The 18,494-nt window shown below is 40.4% G+C and overlaps 1 protein-coding gene across 1 annotated transcript; it reads left to right on the forward strand.

Annotated features, from left to right (window-relative positions):
* Window positions 1-926: 926 nt before the first annotated feature.
* Window positions 927-18,285, forward strand: slc35b3 (solute carrier family 35 member B3). The gene is made up of 11 exons (XM_084048492.1): window positions 927-1,138; window positions 3,762-3,998; window positions 5,329-5,450; window positions 6,261-6,415; window positions 11,317-11,424; window positions 12,203-12,300; window positions 13,365-13,457; window positions 14,964-15,075; window positions 15,311-15,380; window positions 16,323-18,070; window positions 18,112-18,285. Exons 2-10 carry the CDS (start codon window positions 3,783-3,785, stop codon window positions 16,465-16,467), a joined length of 1,119 nt encoding a protein of 372 aa, XP_083904618.1. The 5' UTR covers window positions 927-1,138; window positions 3,762-3,782; the 3' UTR covers window positions 16,468-18,070; window positions 18,112-18,285.
* The last annotated feature ends 209 nt before the right edge of the window (window positions 18,286-18,494 follow it).

An 18,494-nucleotide genomic window follows, 5' to 3' on the forward strand; every position in this document is an offset into this window, starting at 1 on the left:
ATTGGTTAGTTTTTTGGGCTTGTTTCTGAAGTGTAGTTGCTTATTTCAGCTTGTTAACTAATCTAAACCAGTCTAAACCAGTGGTTCTAAAAATATGTCAAGGAACCCCAAATTAATATGAATTTTATCTGCGGACCCCCATCTGCAAAATGTTTTGTGTCAGGGCCCCCACAAGATTTGTGTTGCTAAAATGTTTCCCCCAGAAAAATCGATATTTTGCACTTTTTTCCCCTCAAGATTCTTTTGTAAATAGCAGATCTATAAGCTCACATTGACGCGTTGTGAGCTTGTAGATCATAGATTAAATAGATTAAAGTGGAGGTTTAAAGTGCTCCTGTGGCCTAGTGCGTTGGTTCTCAAAGTGGGGTCCGGGGACCCCCAGGGGTACTTGAGGGAGTTCCAGGAGGTCCCCAGCTAATTGATGGATAGGAACCAAATGGACCCTGTTGGGTCTGTAACTCTGAGAGAGTACAAATGGAACCAAATGGACCCTTATGGGTCTGTAACTCTGAGAGTGTACACATGGAACCAAATCATTTGGTTCCATTTGTACACTCTCAGAGTTAAATTAACATTGAATTTTACAATATAAATTGGGGTCCCAGAGGTATAAATGTCATTAAATGGGGGTCCGTAGCCCTAATGCATGTCAAAAATGGGGGTCCTTGAAATTAAAATGGTTGAGAATCACTGCTAGAGACATAAAAATCTTCTCTTATGGGGTCTGGCATACCTTTTCAAATAAGTGTCAATTTGGGGGTCCTTGACATGAAAAAGTTTGAGAACCACTGTTGTAGATCATAGATTAAATAGATTAAAAGTGGAGGTTTAAAGTGCTCGTGTGGCCTATAGCCTGTTTTCACAGACCCTGGTTGCTTAGTTCTATCTCAAAACCTGGCAACACTGATAGTGCAGGCAGCTTCCAGTTTAGCCTGGTAGCTAGCATTCAAGCTAACACCAGTGATCACCATCATCGATCGGATCGATATGAAACATGAAAACGTCCCGATCGCGACCAAGCTGAGGCTGTGACCCCCCCCCCCAGACATGTTCCTTCACCTCTGAAGAAAGAGAGGGAAAGGATCTCCTAAAAGCTAAGGAACCAACCGGGGAGGAGGAGAGGGAGGTGTTGCTGCAGGTTAGCATTACTGAGCTAACATGGCTAACTTAAAGTGTGAATCAGTGAATGGATCAGTGGTGGAAAAAAAGTACTCAAATTATTTACTTAAGTAAAAGTACCAAATACTGCAATGTAAAAATACTCTGTTACAAGTAAAAAGTCCAGAATTAAAATATGTACTTGAGTAAAAGTACAAAAGTATTGGCATCAAAATGTACTTAAAATACCAAAAGTAAAAGTGCTAAATGTTTGAAAATAGCCTATGTATAAAATAGGTTTAAAGTGGTTAATGCTATGTTTCATTATATCATAATTTCTATCTGAAAAGTAACTAGTAACTAAAAGTTTTCAAGTAATTGTAGTGGAGTGAAAGTACAATATTTGCCTCTGAGATATAGTGGAGTAGAAGTAAAAGTATTGGAAATTAGAAATACTCAAGGAAAGTACAAATACCTCAAAATTGTCCTTAAGTACAGTACTTAAGTAAATGTACTTAGTTACTTTCCACCACTGGAATCAGTGAATGCATGGACCTGGCTTTGAGGAAGTATAATTAAATATGTTTATTACCAAGGTAATGTTAAGCTATTACACTAGTCTGGTCTGTCTGATCACTGTTTGTGATTGGTAAAAATCAGTGGTGTAAAGTAACTAAGTACATGTATGTGTGATTTTGAGGTATTTTTACTTAACTGGAGTATTCCCAATGTTCAATACTTTTTCTTCTACTCCACTAGATCTCAGAGGCAAATGTTACATTACTCCACTACGATTATTTATAAACTTTAGTTACTAGTTACTTTGTAGATTTTGATTATTATTACAAAACATACATTAACCACTTCAGTCCTATACATTTTGACCATTTGAAAATAGCAGATCTACAAGCTCACAATGCATTACATCACGACACAGCATTGTAGATCTGCTATTTTCAGAAATAATTGTATACATTTGAAAACTTGTGAAATGGGACATTCTGCATATTGAGTACTAGTACTTTGTACTTTGTACTTTTGGTACTTTAAATACATTTTGATACCAATACTTTTGTACTTTCATAAGTACATTTTGAATTCCGGACTTGCAGTATTGATACTTTTACTCAAGTGAAGAATGAGAGTACTTTTACCACTGATAATGATTGCATACAGTAGATAATTGAGGAGCAATTTAGCATGTTTATTGTTAAGCTATCACACTGGTACCCTGTCTGTGTTTTCTTTTGTTTAATTGTCAGTTGTGTTGCAGTATTATAGCATCACATTCACATAAATAAATAATAGTCACATTGCATTAGTTATACAAATATTTTGAAACCAAAACAAGCGAATTGCAACACAAACTGTAACATATAACAGCAACAAAGCTAGACAAAAAAGAGAGACGACTAATTAGTCAACCAGATTATCACACAAATAAGCTGATCAATGTTTTTGGTCGGTAAAAAACACTGAGATTTGTCTCCTGCAAATACTAAGCTATCCTAATCTGCCCCATGGATCTAAGTGGTCACGTTGTCTTAATCTGTGATGCTATGTCTGCTGGACGTTCTTTAAAAGTGGACATTGAGAGACAAGCAGCTTTAACTTCAACTTTAATTCATACTTTGTTAATATTTGAATTTCATTGTGAGTTGCATCCTTAAAGGAGTAGTTCACCCAGAACACTCTTATCAATTACACATCCCATGAAGCATTGAATTCATGGAGATGTTTTTTGTTTTTGTCACATTCTTAAACCAATAATTTGATGATAATAAAGATGCTAATATATCCGGTAGGAGACACAAAGGAGACTCAATGTGTCTGCTACCAAAGAGACCGCCGTGTATCAAATTATTGGCTTATAGGAATGCGATAAAACAAAAACAAAATCTCATGGGGTGTGTAATTGATAGAAAATAAGTAATTTTTTGGGTGAACTACTCCTTTTTAAAATTAAATAAAAATACTGCAATTTTCAATTCAAGTGCCAAATCACAACACGGTGTCTCAAGAAGGTGTCTCTAAAAAACGAATTGCTGACACTCAAGGGATGCTGTCAGTGGTGGAAGAAGTGCTCACATTTCTTACTGAAGTAAAAGTATCACAATACTGCAATGTAGAAATACAAGTAAAAGTCTGGTATTCAAAATGTGCTTGAGTAAAAGTACAAAAGTATTGGAATAAAAAATGTACTTAAAGTACCAAAAGTATATAGTACTCATTATGCAGAATGTCCCATTTCACAATTTCAAATGAATAAAAATCATTTGAAAATAGCAGATCTACAAGCTCACAATTGTGAGCTTGTAGATCTGCTATTTTCAAATGGCTGAAATGTATATAGGGCTGAAGTGGGTAATGTCTGTTTTGTAGTAATGATCAAAATCTACAAAGTAACTAAAGCTGTCAAATAATTGTAGTGGAGTAAAAGTACAATGTTTGCCTCTGAGATGTCGCGTAGTAGAAGTAAAATTATAGAAAATTGGAAATACTCCGGCAAAGTATAAGTACCCCCGAATTGTACTTAAGTACAGTACTTGAATAAACATACTTTATTACTTTACACCACTGGGACGCTCTGAAGGTCCGGTCAAGTCTTCATCAGTGTTTTTTTCCTCACTCTCTCTCTCTCTCTCTCTCTCTTCCACACATAGCCCACGGCTGCCAAAGAAACAATGAGCAAGTTTGGCCTAATGGGCTACAACAGCGCCCGGAAACACATCTCCATCTCCATGCCGTCGGCGGCAGAGGTGACGATGTCCCCACACATCAAGTCGGCGGAGGAGCTGAGGGTCCTGGGCATCAGCCTGAGCAGCTTCAGCACGGCGACGCAGTTCTGCATCTGCGTGGCCGGAGTGTTCGTCTTTTACCTCTTCTATGGATACTTGCAGGTACGGGTTTTTAACGCTGGGGGGAGTCTGACAGGTGTGCTGCTTCGTCACTTCGTCCCCATTAAGGCCTGAGGTTCTGATTCTACAAAATGTCCTCTAAATCCTAATAGTTTTTTTGAAAAAACTTATGTTGCTATATCAGTGGTTCTCAACCTTTTTCATGTCAAGGACCCCCATAATGATATGTATTTGGCCGCGGACCCCCATCTCAAAGTATTTTGTTCCAGGGACCCCCCCCCCCCCCCAGAAGCAAAGATTTGAGTTAAAAATGTTTGATGACCGACAGTGGTTCCGGTAGGAGACACAGTGTCCTTTGTGTCTCCTACCGGAACCACTGCCTACCGGTCCACTGGTCATCAAATTATTGCGTAGGAATGCGACACAAACTTAAAAATATCCATGAATTCAGGTCTCCATGGGGTGACTAATCGATAGGAAAAAAAGTATTTTTTGGGGTGAACTATCCATTTAAGATGTACAAGCTCACAACACGTTACAGATTTGAGCTTGTAAATCTGCTATGTTTGGTGTGCGAGACCGCTGTACAACAAAACATAGATCGGGCACTCCTACCCGGCTTAAACTAAGAAATCTTTACCTATCTGCCATTCAGGCAGATGGGTAGGTAGGTATATTACATACATGGGCAACTGGCGGCCTGGGGGCCACATGCGGCCCCCACCTTCACTTAATGCGGCCCGCAGGTTCATATCGGAATACTGATATATTATTGATTTCAGCTGTTACAATTTCAAACATGCAAACATGACCCGCTTTAATTACTTCAGGCTATATTAGTAGCTTAATAACTAGTATAAAAATGATAGTCTTTTTTATGTCCAATGTATTTGTATTTAAGTTCATGAAGTTAACATAAGTATAACTAATGCATTTGAAATTAAATACAATTTAGGATTCCAATTCAAAAATAGCAAAAAGAAAAACAGGATTCCAATTCAAAAATAGCAGATCTACAAGCTCAAAACGTGACGCGCTTTGAGCTTGTAGATCGGCTATTTTTGCTACTTTTGTGTGACAAAGAATGGCGAAGTACGGCATTCATTTACAAAAAAAGTGTGTGAAATATAGTGGCCCTCTCCATCATCAAAGTTGCCCACCCCTAGTATATTAGGTCTGGCAGTGTGCTTGTCTGTGTCTCTGTAAAGAAATCTGCAACATCCTAGTCAACTATGTCTGAATAAATGTTGGTTTACTGTGTTAACAACTCTTATTTTGAAGCAGGGATTGTTGTATTCCATGAGTTGGCAAGCAAATACCAAGATGCATGTGTATTTATCTGTGACTCTGTGTTTGTTTTTGGATTCTAAAGGAGCTGATATTTTCTCTGGAAGGTTTCAAGCCTTTCGGGTGGTACCTCACCTTAGTGCAGTTTGGCTTCTACTCTGTGTTTGGCCTCGTGGAACTGCAGCTCACGCAGGACAAACGAAGGAGGTATACTGTTCATAAAAAAACGGTCCAATGTCCCCTCTGTCATTGACTGTCCTTCCTGTTATTCACGCAGCCTCTGTTCACCCAGGGGATGTTGATTCAGCACAGTTGTTCTAACACCACACTTACCATAAATGATTTGGTGAAACCATTGAGCATAGATAAAGATGCAATAGAGCTTGTTATGGGTTTGAGCATTCATTGTTTGTTGACATTGTTTGAATTTAAGAATCAATAATAAGTGTGTGCGGTGGTGTAAAGTAACGAAGTACATTTACTCAAGCATTCTACTTAAGTACAATTTTGAGGTACTTTTGCTTTACTGGAGTATTTCCAATTGTCTATTACTTGTACCTCTACGCCACTACGTCTCGGAGGCAAATATTGTACTTTTACTCCACTATAATAATTTGAAAACTTTAGTTACTAGTTACTTTGCAGATATAAATGAATACATCATAAAACATACATTAACCACTTTAGCCTTTATTTTATACATTAGGCTATTTGAAAATAGCAGATCTACAAGCTCACAACGCGTCGCATCGCGACTCGTTGTGAGCTTGTAGATCTGCTATTTTCAAACATTTTTTGTACTTTTACTTTTGATACCGATACTTTTGTACTTTTACTCAAGTACATTTTTAATTCCGGACTTTTACTCGTAACAGAGTAACTTCTACATTGCAGTATCGATACTTTTACTTAAGTAAAACATTTGAGTACTTTTTCCACCAACTGGTCTCATGTATTAGATTATAGCAATATAACTTAGGTCAATAGCTTGATTTCTTTCTCTTTTTTTTTTTGCAGGATACCTGGAAAGACGTATATGATCATAGCTTTTTTAACAGTGGGCAGCATGGGGCTGTCCAATACATCCTTGGGATACTTGAATTACCCAACGCAGGTCATCTTCAAGTGCTGTAAACTCATCCCTGTCATGATCGGAGGAGTGTTCATCCAAGGTCAGTCGTCCGCTCGTTCACTCATGAACCCTAGTGTCTATTCCAGGGGTCTTCAACGTTTTCAGGCCAAGGACCCCCTAGCTGAGAGAGAGATGAAGCAGGGACCCCCTCTATATATCGTATAAAATTGTGTTTCAGATTTTTTTTTAAATGATTTCCTTGGTCTGCTTTGTTTCCCTCTACACCTATGCCTCTTTGCCAAAAATAGACGATCCACAAGCTCGCAACGCCTCGCAGCCTCAAAATAGGCTTTCTGTGAAAATAGCAGATCTACACGCGCACTATATAGAGACTGCATATATACGTATATATAAGATAATAACTGGTCCTGAATAACTTTCTTGGACCGCCAGTTTGACACCCCTGGGGGGGAATAGGAGGGGGGCAACTATAGACCCCCGATCAATGAATTACATTAGGGTTTGAGTGACCGATCGATTCTCTTCACCCATTAAGGCCTGAGGTTCCGATTCTACAAAATGTCTTCTAAATCCTAACAGTTTTTTGAAAAAAAACGTATGTTTCTATGTCAGTGGCTCTCAAACTTGTTCATGTCAAGGACCCCAAAATTATATGTATTTGGCCGCGGATCCTCATCTCAAAACATTTTGTTGCAAAGATTTGAGTTACATATGTTCGCTTTAAAAATGTGCACACATTTTCAAAAATGTTCAAAAATAGCAGATCTGCAAGCTCATACTCGGTGCCGTGCTATGAGCCACCTAATAGGCTCTATGCACAGCAGCCATAGTATCAATTCCTTCACAGGTGTTACCAATGATACTAATGAAGGCTCTGTTCCATTTAGTGTAGCACAGTGGTTTCCACGACCCCCATAACTCTGAGAGTGTACAAATGGCCCTGTAAGGGGCCATTTGGAAGCCCATGAGGGTCCCTGGACCCCAACTGTAGACCCACTGGTGAGTGTTTCCAGTGGGCCAACATGCACAATATCAGCACCCTGACTCTGTTTGACCAGAATGGAACAGAGCCTTCATTAGTATCATTGGTAACACCTGTGAATGTCTTCACAATATGGCTGCTGTGCATAGAGCCTATTCTTTGAAGCAGTGACCACTTCTCAACATGCACCACCACCTTTTTGTTTTCCATCCACGCGTTTCCAGACGTCAAAGCCCAGTCAACATCTCTCTCCATGTCTCTTTCGCCGTCTCATCTTGGTACCGTCTTTTCTTTCATCCTCAACGCCAGCCTTCTCAGGGTTCCCTGTCCTCACCATCTGACAGGTTTTGTACCTTTTCTCCCTCGTCTCCTGTAATGGCAAAGAATGGATGCGTGGACCTCGGTCCCTCAGGGGGGGCGCAGTGAGGCCCCCGTTTACTTAGAATGCGGAGGCAGAAGACGGACAGAGGGGTGTGGGGCTTTGGTTGTGATGTGAGGCCCTTCAAAGGCTACTCTAGAATCAAAGCGGACCGCGGCCAACCTGATGCTGCATAGCCATGCCGTCCTCCAGGCATCTGTCCATCATCAGCCACTCTTCTTTCTCTGTTGTCATGATCATGATTCTTTCTTTTTACCAGGTTGCTTGCAGCCTGGTCTAGAGACTGATCAACTACTAAACACTTTCTAAACACTTTCTAGCGACCTTTTCATCATTGGGCCGTCCTTCAATCCTTTAAGCCAATGGGGAGACTTCACCGAGTCTTCCCCATACTCTGAACGACGGGCATCCCCCCATGCTATAGGATTATAGCCCAGAAAAACAAACTATAAAAAAAAAAATGTGGTCGTCGCCACCAAACATACTATTGACTTGACTCCTCATGCACACACACACTCACACAGCACCGCCTCCAACAGCGATTTGTTACTCCGCGAGCGAAAGGGTACAGGACCACGGGTCCATTTGGTTCCGTGCGGCTACGCTGTGAGAGAGCAACCTGGTATCAACATGACTGCGTCATCATTTCTTGTTTAAACAGTAAATTGTATTTAATGTTTTTGCATCATTACGTTTCCAAATGTCAGGAAAGTTTAAATGTTTGAGACTATTTAAAGGTAGGGTAAGTGATATTTTTGGGTTAAAACAAAAAGTATTTTGTTAAAAGGTTAAAATACTATATTCTGATAGTAATCATTGCTATATAGAGTGTTTTTTCAGTAACAGATGTCTCCCTGTTTCTCCAGCTCTTTAATAAACAGAAAATACATTTTTCGGTAGGTGTCAAAATCTCAGCCAATCAGGAGAAAGTACCCATTTTAAGCTTAATTTGTATAGTGTTCCAGTTCCAATTGTGTCTGCTCATTTGTTAGTGTCATCACTTCCAATTGCACTTGTTTAATCTGTATTGTGATTGAGTTCTCTGTCCTGGTTGGATAAAATTGGAAATGAAACTGAAACTGAAACGAAAATGCATTTTCTGTTTTATAAAGAGCTGGAGAGACAAGGAGACTCCTAATACTGAACAAACACTCTATAGCAATAAGTACTATCAGAATATAGAGCTATTTAACACTTATTTTAACCAAAGCAAATCACTTACCCTACCTTTAATGTGGAAAGTCTCCAACTTTCCACATTAATTGTATGCATCCAACCTAAGAAATGCTTCCCCATCGTCTATGAACAGGGCAGAAGGCACCGTAGACTTTCTAACCACACACACGTTTTCCTTCCTTGTTTTATGCTTTTCACTTTTCAGTTCTGCAGACGTTTAGTATTTGACTACCTTTAATCAGCAGTCAAGACTTTCAAAAACCGACTCAAATGTAAACATTTGAGTCCAAATATATATATATATATATATATATATATATATATATATATATATATATATATACAATTAAAATGATCTCATAGTAATGGTATAAATAAATATTGTTATGTAAATTATAAAAAACATGTTGGTTTGTTTGTTTGTGGTCCAGGCAAAATCATCACAATACAAATCATAAAATGCAGTACAACATAATCAATGTTGGTGAACAAAAACACAAACTTAGAGAACAGCATTTATATTAACAATACAAATTTAAATTAAAAACAAAACAGGTTTGTCTGTCCGAAAATACCAAAAATAATAACCTAATCTAATTTCCTTTTTGATTATTGCTTCCTTAAGTTTCTTTTTTAAACCAAATGTATTTATTGTTAGAGTCAAATATGGGGGAGCACATTCCAGTATGCCATGGCTCTGTACATTACTGTTTTCTTAAGTGCATTGATCCTGGGCAGAGGTAAAGTAAAGTGACAACTTGATGCCTGTCTAGTATTATAACCATGTCTTTCATATGCAGGTAATATCTGTAAAAACAAACTAAAGGGTTTCTGCGAGGAATACACATTCTTTAAAAACAGAATAAGGCTGCATGCCAGTCTTTCATCCACCCTCCTCCATGACAGCCTGGCATGCATAGCATCCACACTACTCCTAACAGAGCAGTGAAGTGCTAGTCTTGCCGCTCTGTTCTGAGCAAGTTGAATTTTACCAAGTTCTTGCTTTGATGCACTAGACCAGATAACAGGACAGTAGTCCAGATTTGACAGCACTAGAGATTGTATGACTAGTCTAATTGTTTTGTTAGTTAGCAGATAAGGTATAGATGGCATTGCTCATTCTCACCACTGTATTATTAATCTGAGTGGACCATGACAGTGTTTCGTCAATAGTGACACCCAACAGTTTGACTTCTTTAACCTGCTCAATAGTAGCACCCTGCAAAGATAAGCATTATTTTCCATGATCCATTCAGAAACCAGATTTAACTCTAACTGAAGCACCTTATTAACGTGTTCAATGCTCTCTAACGATACGTACATGGTCGTGTCATCCACATTGGTGTTCCACTTTTGACCCTGTCTTAATACGAATTAATATTGTAGCACAGGTTGTTTACTAGGTCATTAAGAAAAAAATAATTTGTACCACAGTAGGTCTACACTTATTTAAATTTATGAAGAACTTTGTATCAGGGGTTATGTTCTTTTTTTAATTATGTATTTTTTGGTTACTAATTATTAGCACCTTCAGCGCTCCTGAATAAATAGGGTAGGAATCACTGCATGCACATCCACAATGAGTGGTTAGCAGTCCCACTGATCTGAACCAACCCCAAGCCAGTGTCACCCCTACTGTACTCCCATTGATCTGGAGAACGCTACTAGGCTGCAAAATGATCTCCTTTGCTCCCATCTCTCCTTTGCTCCCTCACACAGAAAACTTTAAAATTTCCAATTGTTTTTCACCTAATGACAAAGAGTGCAGAAACGTATCACTGTGCAAGGCGAGTTCGTTTGTATAGCACATTTCAACAATAAGTTAATAACCCAGTGCCAAGCGATTTTCGTGTTTATAGTGGTTTTCAAGTGGTCATAAAAAGTTTAGATCCATATTGATCGATCAATTCATTGTGTGTACAGCCAAAGAGAGTCTCTGACTGCTGCCTTGTTGAAAAACATTCCACACGGAGCATGTGTCCCCTGTGTACAGGCCGTTGGAAAAACAAAAAACACAGCGGAGTTATAGGGAAAAGAAAAAAACTACAAACATGGAGTCGACGGGAACGGAATGACGTTAAATCCATTATTTCCGTATCCGTTTGTGCTACAGTTTTACTGCTCCCTTCGGATTCAAGATCAGACCGGGATTTCTCGTTCTGGCACTGAGGGCATTCAGAAAAAACTTGTGATATCTCGGGGCTTGGCACTGAGAGAGTTAATAACCACTTGAACCCCAGCATATTGTGGGGAAAACTTTTGCATAAAATAACCGATCCTGTTATTCCTGAGTGATTCCGGCCAACCATATAGGGTTTAAGTGTTTAAACACAATATAATGCAGAAAAGTCTAGGACTTCTCTTTCGTTTCTTTCTTTATTTTATTGTTGGATAAAATGGGATTCAATGTTGTGTGTGTGTTTGTGTGTTGTGCATTCTGCAGGTAAACGCTACAATGTGGCTGACGTCTCTGCTGCTCTCTGCATGAGTCTGGGACTCATCTGGTTTACACTAGCCGACAGCACGGTAGCCCCCAACTTCAACGTCACGGGTAGGCCACTGTAAAACCACACTGCAAAAACAAATAGCACTGCTTGTACACATCAAAATGAAACTCGCGTTATGTTTATTTTTTCTATTTAACACATTAAACTTGTCTAATTAATCGCCTGACCGCAGACCTGTAGAAGTATCTGATAGTAGTGGTTCATTTTGTGTTCCGTGGCATTCATGCAGATTCTTTTCATAGCTTTCCCCCACCGTCTTTTTAGTTCTTAGTTGTGTCAATCGATGTATTACAATATTTTACATCTTTTTTTCTTGTCATTGACAGGGTAGAAACAATCGTTTTCAGCTTAATAAGTCTCATAGGGTCTCATTCGTAGCTGCAACCAGTATGAGTTGGTCGGTTTGTCTGTCCAAAAACCGCCAAGTACGAACTTTGATTACTTGTTTGTTCTAAGCGCAGTTCACTGGAACAAACTCATCGCTGGATTGCACACAGCCATATTTAAGCTACTGTACGTACAGTTACATTTTGTTGCGCGCCGGTGTTGTGCCAAAACGAGCAGATCTACAAGCTCACAACACGTTGTAAGCTTGTAGACCTGCTATATCCGGCACGAGACACTGCACGCAGAAAAGTATAGATAAAGCCTTGGATGTTGACATTCTGTGATTAGTTACTAGTTAGTGGCAGGTGTTCAAATACCCACACTGTGTGTGTGTGTGTGTGTGTGTGTGTGTGTGTGTGTGTGTGTGTGTGTGTGTGTGTGTGTGTGTGTGTGTGTGTGTGTGTGTGGTGTGTGTGTGTGTGTGTGTGTACACAGGTGTTATCCTCATCTCCATGGCACTGTGTGCCGATGCTGCCATTGGAAACGTGCAAGAGAAAGCCATGAAACTCCACAATGGCTCCAACTCTGAAATGGTACAGACATACAGTATATAGTTTTTTTTTGTTTTTCTTCACAAATTTAAGCACTAGCATAGAAGTCTGCATATAGGCAGCACAATGCTTCAACAGAATGTACTTTGAATTGCCCTGTTTGACTCTGCCAAGCCAGACAGTAGAGTTAGTTTACAAAGTAAACTAATCCTTATTTTTTCCATTCATAATAGGATGACATATTGTATATCGTCATTTTATTATTTTCCTTTTTTTTAACCTTTTTTCCCCCAAGTTTAGTCGCCATGTCAATTGATTTCTTCCCCACGCACATGTGTGTGTTATCACTGCTGTTGTTTCCTATTGACATTTTCGAACCCCCCAGCCTCAGGGCAGCGTCACCCGAGCGCCAAAAACAAATTCTTAACACATCGGGTGCCAGAGGTTTATTAAAAATATTATACGTTCAGTGCCTGCTATTCTTCCATCCACGTTGATACGTTTCGTGCTGTAGAAGCCGCGACGCGGAAGTGCATGTAAACAAACGTGCGTGCGAGACGGCGGAGGGTCCCGACTAACGCCTGGAACAATAATATTTCTAACGCGATCCTCCATTGCAGAGTGATCGCCGATCGAAAAAAAACGGCTCGCTTCCACCACGTTAAAAAGAAATGGAGATATTAAGCTTTTAGTCAAGGAGTTAACATTGGAAAGGCCGACCGGAAGGATTTTTGACATGGATCCACATCCGGCCTCTCCTTCTCAGAAACTCCTTGGATGATCCTAAAGTTTCGTTAGAGCTCCCCACGTGGGCCCCACGTATAAAAATAAAATTGGGTCAAAAACGGTCCGGACCGTTTTCGGCACTCCTCGTTTGGATTATGAAACACGGTCCGGACCGTTTTTGACACACAATGTGTTAAGTTGTCAGGTGTCAACACTTTTTCCCCCCCTCTACACCAAATCTCTTCACCCACATTGTGAACTTGTGGATCTGTTATTTTTGGTGAACGTTTCCCTAGAATAGGGATTGCTAGGGTTAGTGGCTAGTGGTTAACAAGCTTTGGCTGGGAAAGTAGTAATTGTGTTGTCATTGTGTGTCCCAGGTACTGTATTCCTACTCCATAGGGTTCGCCTACATACTGGCAGGCCTGTCAAGTGTGGGTGGTCTGGGCCCAGCTGTGGCTTTCTGCTCAGAGGTGAGTGTATCTCAACAGAATACCAATAGATAGCCCTCAAGGTAACCGGAAGAGTGGCCACCTAAATATGGTGGGCACCTCAATCATTTGAACATGCTTTAACATTTGACATTTATACAATCCATTTATACAATCCCAGCCGTTATATTTCGGCTAAATTGACCGCTCTCCCCCGCTCTCCCCCTGGAAAGAGCAGTTGACACCTCCAGACCCCCCGCAGAGTGGCCCGTAGACGAGCTGCGCAGCGAGTCTATGTTGCCATGTCTGCTTATTATAAGCGACTTTGGGCTTGTTTTTCACGTCTTTCTATTATTATTATTATAATTATATATATAATTACATTATAATGGTAATCATTTTCTACTCCACTACAGCTCAGAGGCAAATCTTGTACTTTTACTCCACTACAAGTATTTGAAAACTTTAGTTACTTTGCAGATATAAATATCTTTTCATACTTGTTTAGATTAGAGCTTCATGCATGTCCTTTTGTAAAAAAAAAATTATTAGGTAAATATTTATATAGAAAGGTCTAACCAGGGACTGGGGTTGCAAATTAGCCTCGGCTATAAACCCCATTCATGCCTCACTGTTTTCTCAGGGCACAACGATGCATGCAGTAACATTTTCATATGCAAAGCGTGGAAAAAGATAGGATCTACAAGCATACAGCTTGTCACGCAGCAACTGTTTTATGCTTGAAGATCAGATATTTTGCGCAGGAATGAGCACATTTGTGGAACATAGCGATGTGTTCACTTGTTGCGCTGACATGGGAGGAGAGGAGACGCGTTTGTCAGCGACGTGGACAGCTGATAGAATGAGAGCTTTACGCTCAGGCAATAATGTGAATATTATATAATTATTTCTACAATTGCTACAAATGGCTACAAAACCTGTGACAAGTCAGTCATTATGGGCCTACGGTAAACGAGAAGTTGAAGGGTCTGATGTACCGTGCATCGTTATATCATGTATACTTGACGTTAGTTCAGAACAGTTGCCCAAATTCTTTATTAGTTTATGAAAAAATAGCCAATTTAACATTGACGTGACCACAATGTTTAGGTGCCCACGCTTCCTGTATTCCGCTCTCAATGTTGATGTAACCCTCTGCTGTTCTTCCAGTAAGTTTCCATGTGCATTTGGATGACTCCTTCAGTCCGATAATTCCAGGCAGAACTATGTTCAATTGTGATGACTCATTTCAGCATGTAATACATTATACGTTTGTTGTTTCTACAACCTTAGCTTCTCTGGGGCCTGCTCAGTGTCAGCCAGTGAGTCTTTGTTGCTTTTAGAGTCATCATAAATTTAGTATAAAATGATTAAATGTTATTATACTACACTTACTATCTTATGTATAATCCAAGTTTCATCGTTTTTTTCTGTTGGTTTAATCTAAATGAGAATCCAGGGGATGTAACAGACTGTTTAATTTGTGTGTGTGTGTGTGTGTGTGTGTGTGTGTGTGTGTGTGTGTGTGTGTGTATTCTCTGATTCCAGCATCCAGTGAAGACATACGGTTATGCGTTCTTCTTCTCACTTACGGGCTATTTTGGCGTGTCCTTCGTGTTGGCATTGATCAAGCTCTTTGGGGCTCTGGTTGCAGTCACAGGTGGGAGCAACTAGACTAGAATAGAAACCTTATTGTCCATAATGTAGAAACATTTGAGCAACGTAGAGCCACTCTGGTAATCAGGTGCTGGACAAACAGAAAAAATATCGGCATCAAAAAAAATCTTTTGGTTTCCTGCTTTCTTTTTGTTCATCCCACTAACATAGATGCAAAAATTAAAACCGTGAACGCACTGCTTTCCTAACTGTTGTCTGCCCTCTGTGTTCCTTTGCAGTGACCACTGGGAGAAAGGCCATGACCGTCGTCCTGTCATTCATGTTCTTTGCAAAGCCTTTTACTTTTCAGTAAGTATCCTCACCTTTACGACTTGCTACACTTTTATTTTTGGCTGCTGCTTTTTTGGCTATTAAAACGAGTGCACTCCGTGAGCCCTGCCACACGCACACTTCTGTTTTGGAAACAGTGTTTGACCTTGGTGTCCCCCCCCCGATGTCCAAACCATGCCTCAGTCCGTTTTTCACCGAACTTGAACTTTACTGCTCTCTGCCTCTAACTCGCTCTCTCTCGCTCCGCCACGCTGTCAAGAGGGCCTCGTGTTCTCCACCTCTCTCTTCATTCCTCCTGCCTTATCTCTCACACACACACACACACACACACACACACACACACACACACAGAGTCTCTGCTGCACACTCACAAGCGCACATGCTCATACATGTACTGTTCACATTCACACAAAGGGTAGTAGCTTACAGAAAAAAGTGAAAATAAAATGATGTATTTGTTCAAGTTACCTTCTTTTCCAGCCTCTGTGTGCTGGTGGAGTACTGTTGAACAAACCATTAACCCATCGAGACCTGAAGCCGATTCTACATGTCTCCTAGTTTTCTGTAAAACGTTTGTTTCTATATCAGTGGTGCTCAATCTTTTTCATGTCAAGGGCCCCCAATATTATATGTATTTGGCCGCGGACCCCCATCAAAATATTTTGTTCCAGGGACCCCCCAGAAGCAAAGATTTGAGTTAAAAATGTTCGCTTTAAAAGAATATATATTCAAAGATTTGCACAATGTTCTCGATTTTTCAAAAATAGCAGAGCTTGTATGTCTGCTATTTTTGAATAGCCAAAGTGTAAAATAATGCTTTTTAGCTCAAATCAAAAAATGACACAGATGCTTCTTCAGGTCTTCATGGGTTAAAGTTTCCTGTGTCTGCTCCTCTCTCTTTCTCTCTCTCTCTCTCTCTCTCTCTCTCTCTCTCTCTCTCTCATATATTTCTCTTATCAGGTACATCTGGGGAGGCCTTCTGGTGCTCTTTGGCATTTTCCTGAACGTTTATAGTAAAAACAGCGACAGACTTCCGGCAGTCAAGGACCTCAGGAGCTGGCTGCTGACCAAGAAGAAAGTCCGGCTGCTGTCGCAAAACGTATAGGAGCGTTGCAAACAGTGTCAAAGTCATGTACCCAGGCATAAATCTCCTCAGACGCTAGAGCACGCCCACCATCTCTCTGGGGACATTTTGGAGATTATGCCCCAGCTCTCTCAGCCTCATTACCATCGACACACGATACAGCCAGTGGCGTAGTCAAGCGGCGTAGAGACGGGCATACAGGGATGTTGCCCTCCTCTCGCACTCTCTCCGTCAAATAGACTAAAACCATCATTCAGCCTAATGAATGATGGTAATAACCATTGACACGCAATACAGCCGTAAAATAAAGACGGACGGGGATAGGCTCTATGCACAGCAGCCATATTGTGAAGACATTCACAGGTGTCACCAATGATACTAATGAAGGCTCTGTTCCATTCTGGTCAAACAGAAAAGAGTCAGGGTGCTGATAGTGTGCATGTTGGCTCACTGGAAACACTCTGCTACACCAGTGGGACTAAAATTTGGGTCCAGGGACCCTCATGGTTCCTTGAGGGGTTTCCAAATGGCTCCTTATGTATGGGTGTGTAACTCTGAGAGTGTACAAATGGAACCAAATGGACACTCTCAGAGTTATGGGGGTCCTGGAAATTGAAAAGTCTGAGAACCACTGTGCTACACTAAATGGAACAGAGCCTTCATTAGTATCATTGGTAACACCTGTGAAGGAAGTGATAATATGGCTGCTGGGCATAGAGCCTATTCCGGTGTCTCGTCGTGTTCTTGCCGCGCTACACCACGGGTGTAGAAATCGGCGCAAAGAGAACACGGGGAGAATTGGAACAAAGCTTTTCTAATTCTAACGCACAGAACAGAAGGGACTGGGGGACTGATGTTTTTTTTTAACTCTTTTTAAACGTGGACCTATCAATGTCAAAGGCGATGCCTTTGAGTGCCCTATACAGAAACATTCCCAACATGGAGGACGATGGACATCCTGGGGACCTTTTTTTTATTATTATAAAGACTATTTAAAAAAAAGGGGAGGGGGAATCCAGCGCCTTAGCTAACCAAATTGCACAGTTTTGCACTGGAAGTGACCTGTACACTTTAAAAACGTTAGAGAATGCACAGATCGAAATAGGAACGGTTGGAGGAGAACGGAGCGACTCGTTCACCTATCGTGTTGAAAATGAATGTGTATACCAGCCCCATCGGAGACAAAAAAAAATACATATTCATACATTTGCATGTGCCAGAGACACAGGGGAAGGTGGGGGTGGTTTATTCAATCATTCTTGATAAAAGTGGCTTTTCATGGTTTATTTGTAATTTATATCTGTCTTGACTGTGCATTAAAACTTGAGGAAATGTGTGACATTTTGGGAAGAAGGAAGCTCTTTGCTCCCATGTGTATCAACAATGTTCAATTGACCTAATTAGCTAATCATTTGTTTGGGTGAAAGGGTATCGCTCTTTTTTTTGCATTAAAAACAAACTGAGAAATGTATTTTAGAGCTTTATCAATCTCTGTGTGTTTGTGTGTGTTTGACGTGCTAGCCAAATAGCCATCCCCTGCTCTCCACACACCACTACAGAGAAGAGTTGAAATGTTGCCAAACTGTGTGTGTGTGTGTGTGTGTGTGTATGTGTGTGTGTGTGTGTGTGTGTGTGTGTTTATGTTTATCTATCCGCTGGCCCCAGGCGTGTTTGATTAGCAGTCGTGAAAAAAGATAGCAGTGCTAGACAAAAAAAATAAACAGTATTCTCTGGGCCTGGGCTTTGCTCCTCTTTTGGATCAACACGTGTGTGTGTTTGTGTGTGTTCACAAACATTCATGGTTTGACAGCGTATCCTTAATGTGAATGCCAGTCAATGTTCTCTGGGATATGGCGTTGATAGAACTCACCCGTGTCTTTGCTGATGAACCTACGAATTCTCCGTTGAACCATTCAAGAACGTGTTGAGATTTTATGTCTTGTCTAAATACTTTGTCATCAACAATGGGACGCTTTTGGGTTCCTTGTCCACGATGACATTTCTCTGTAGTGTTTGTCACTTATGTTCTTGTTTTGCTCTCTTAAATA

The sequence above is a fragment of the Gymnoscopelus microlampas genome (genome assembly GCF_963454915.1).
Source record: "Gymnoscopelus microlampas genome assembly, chromosome: 22".
Lineage (NCBI taxonomy): Eukaryota > Metazoa > Chordata > Actinopteri > Myctophiformes > Myctophidae > Gymnoscopelus > Gymnoscopelus microlampas.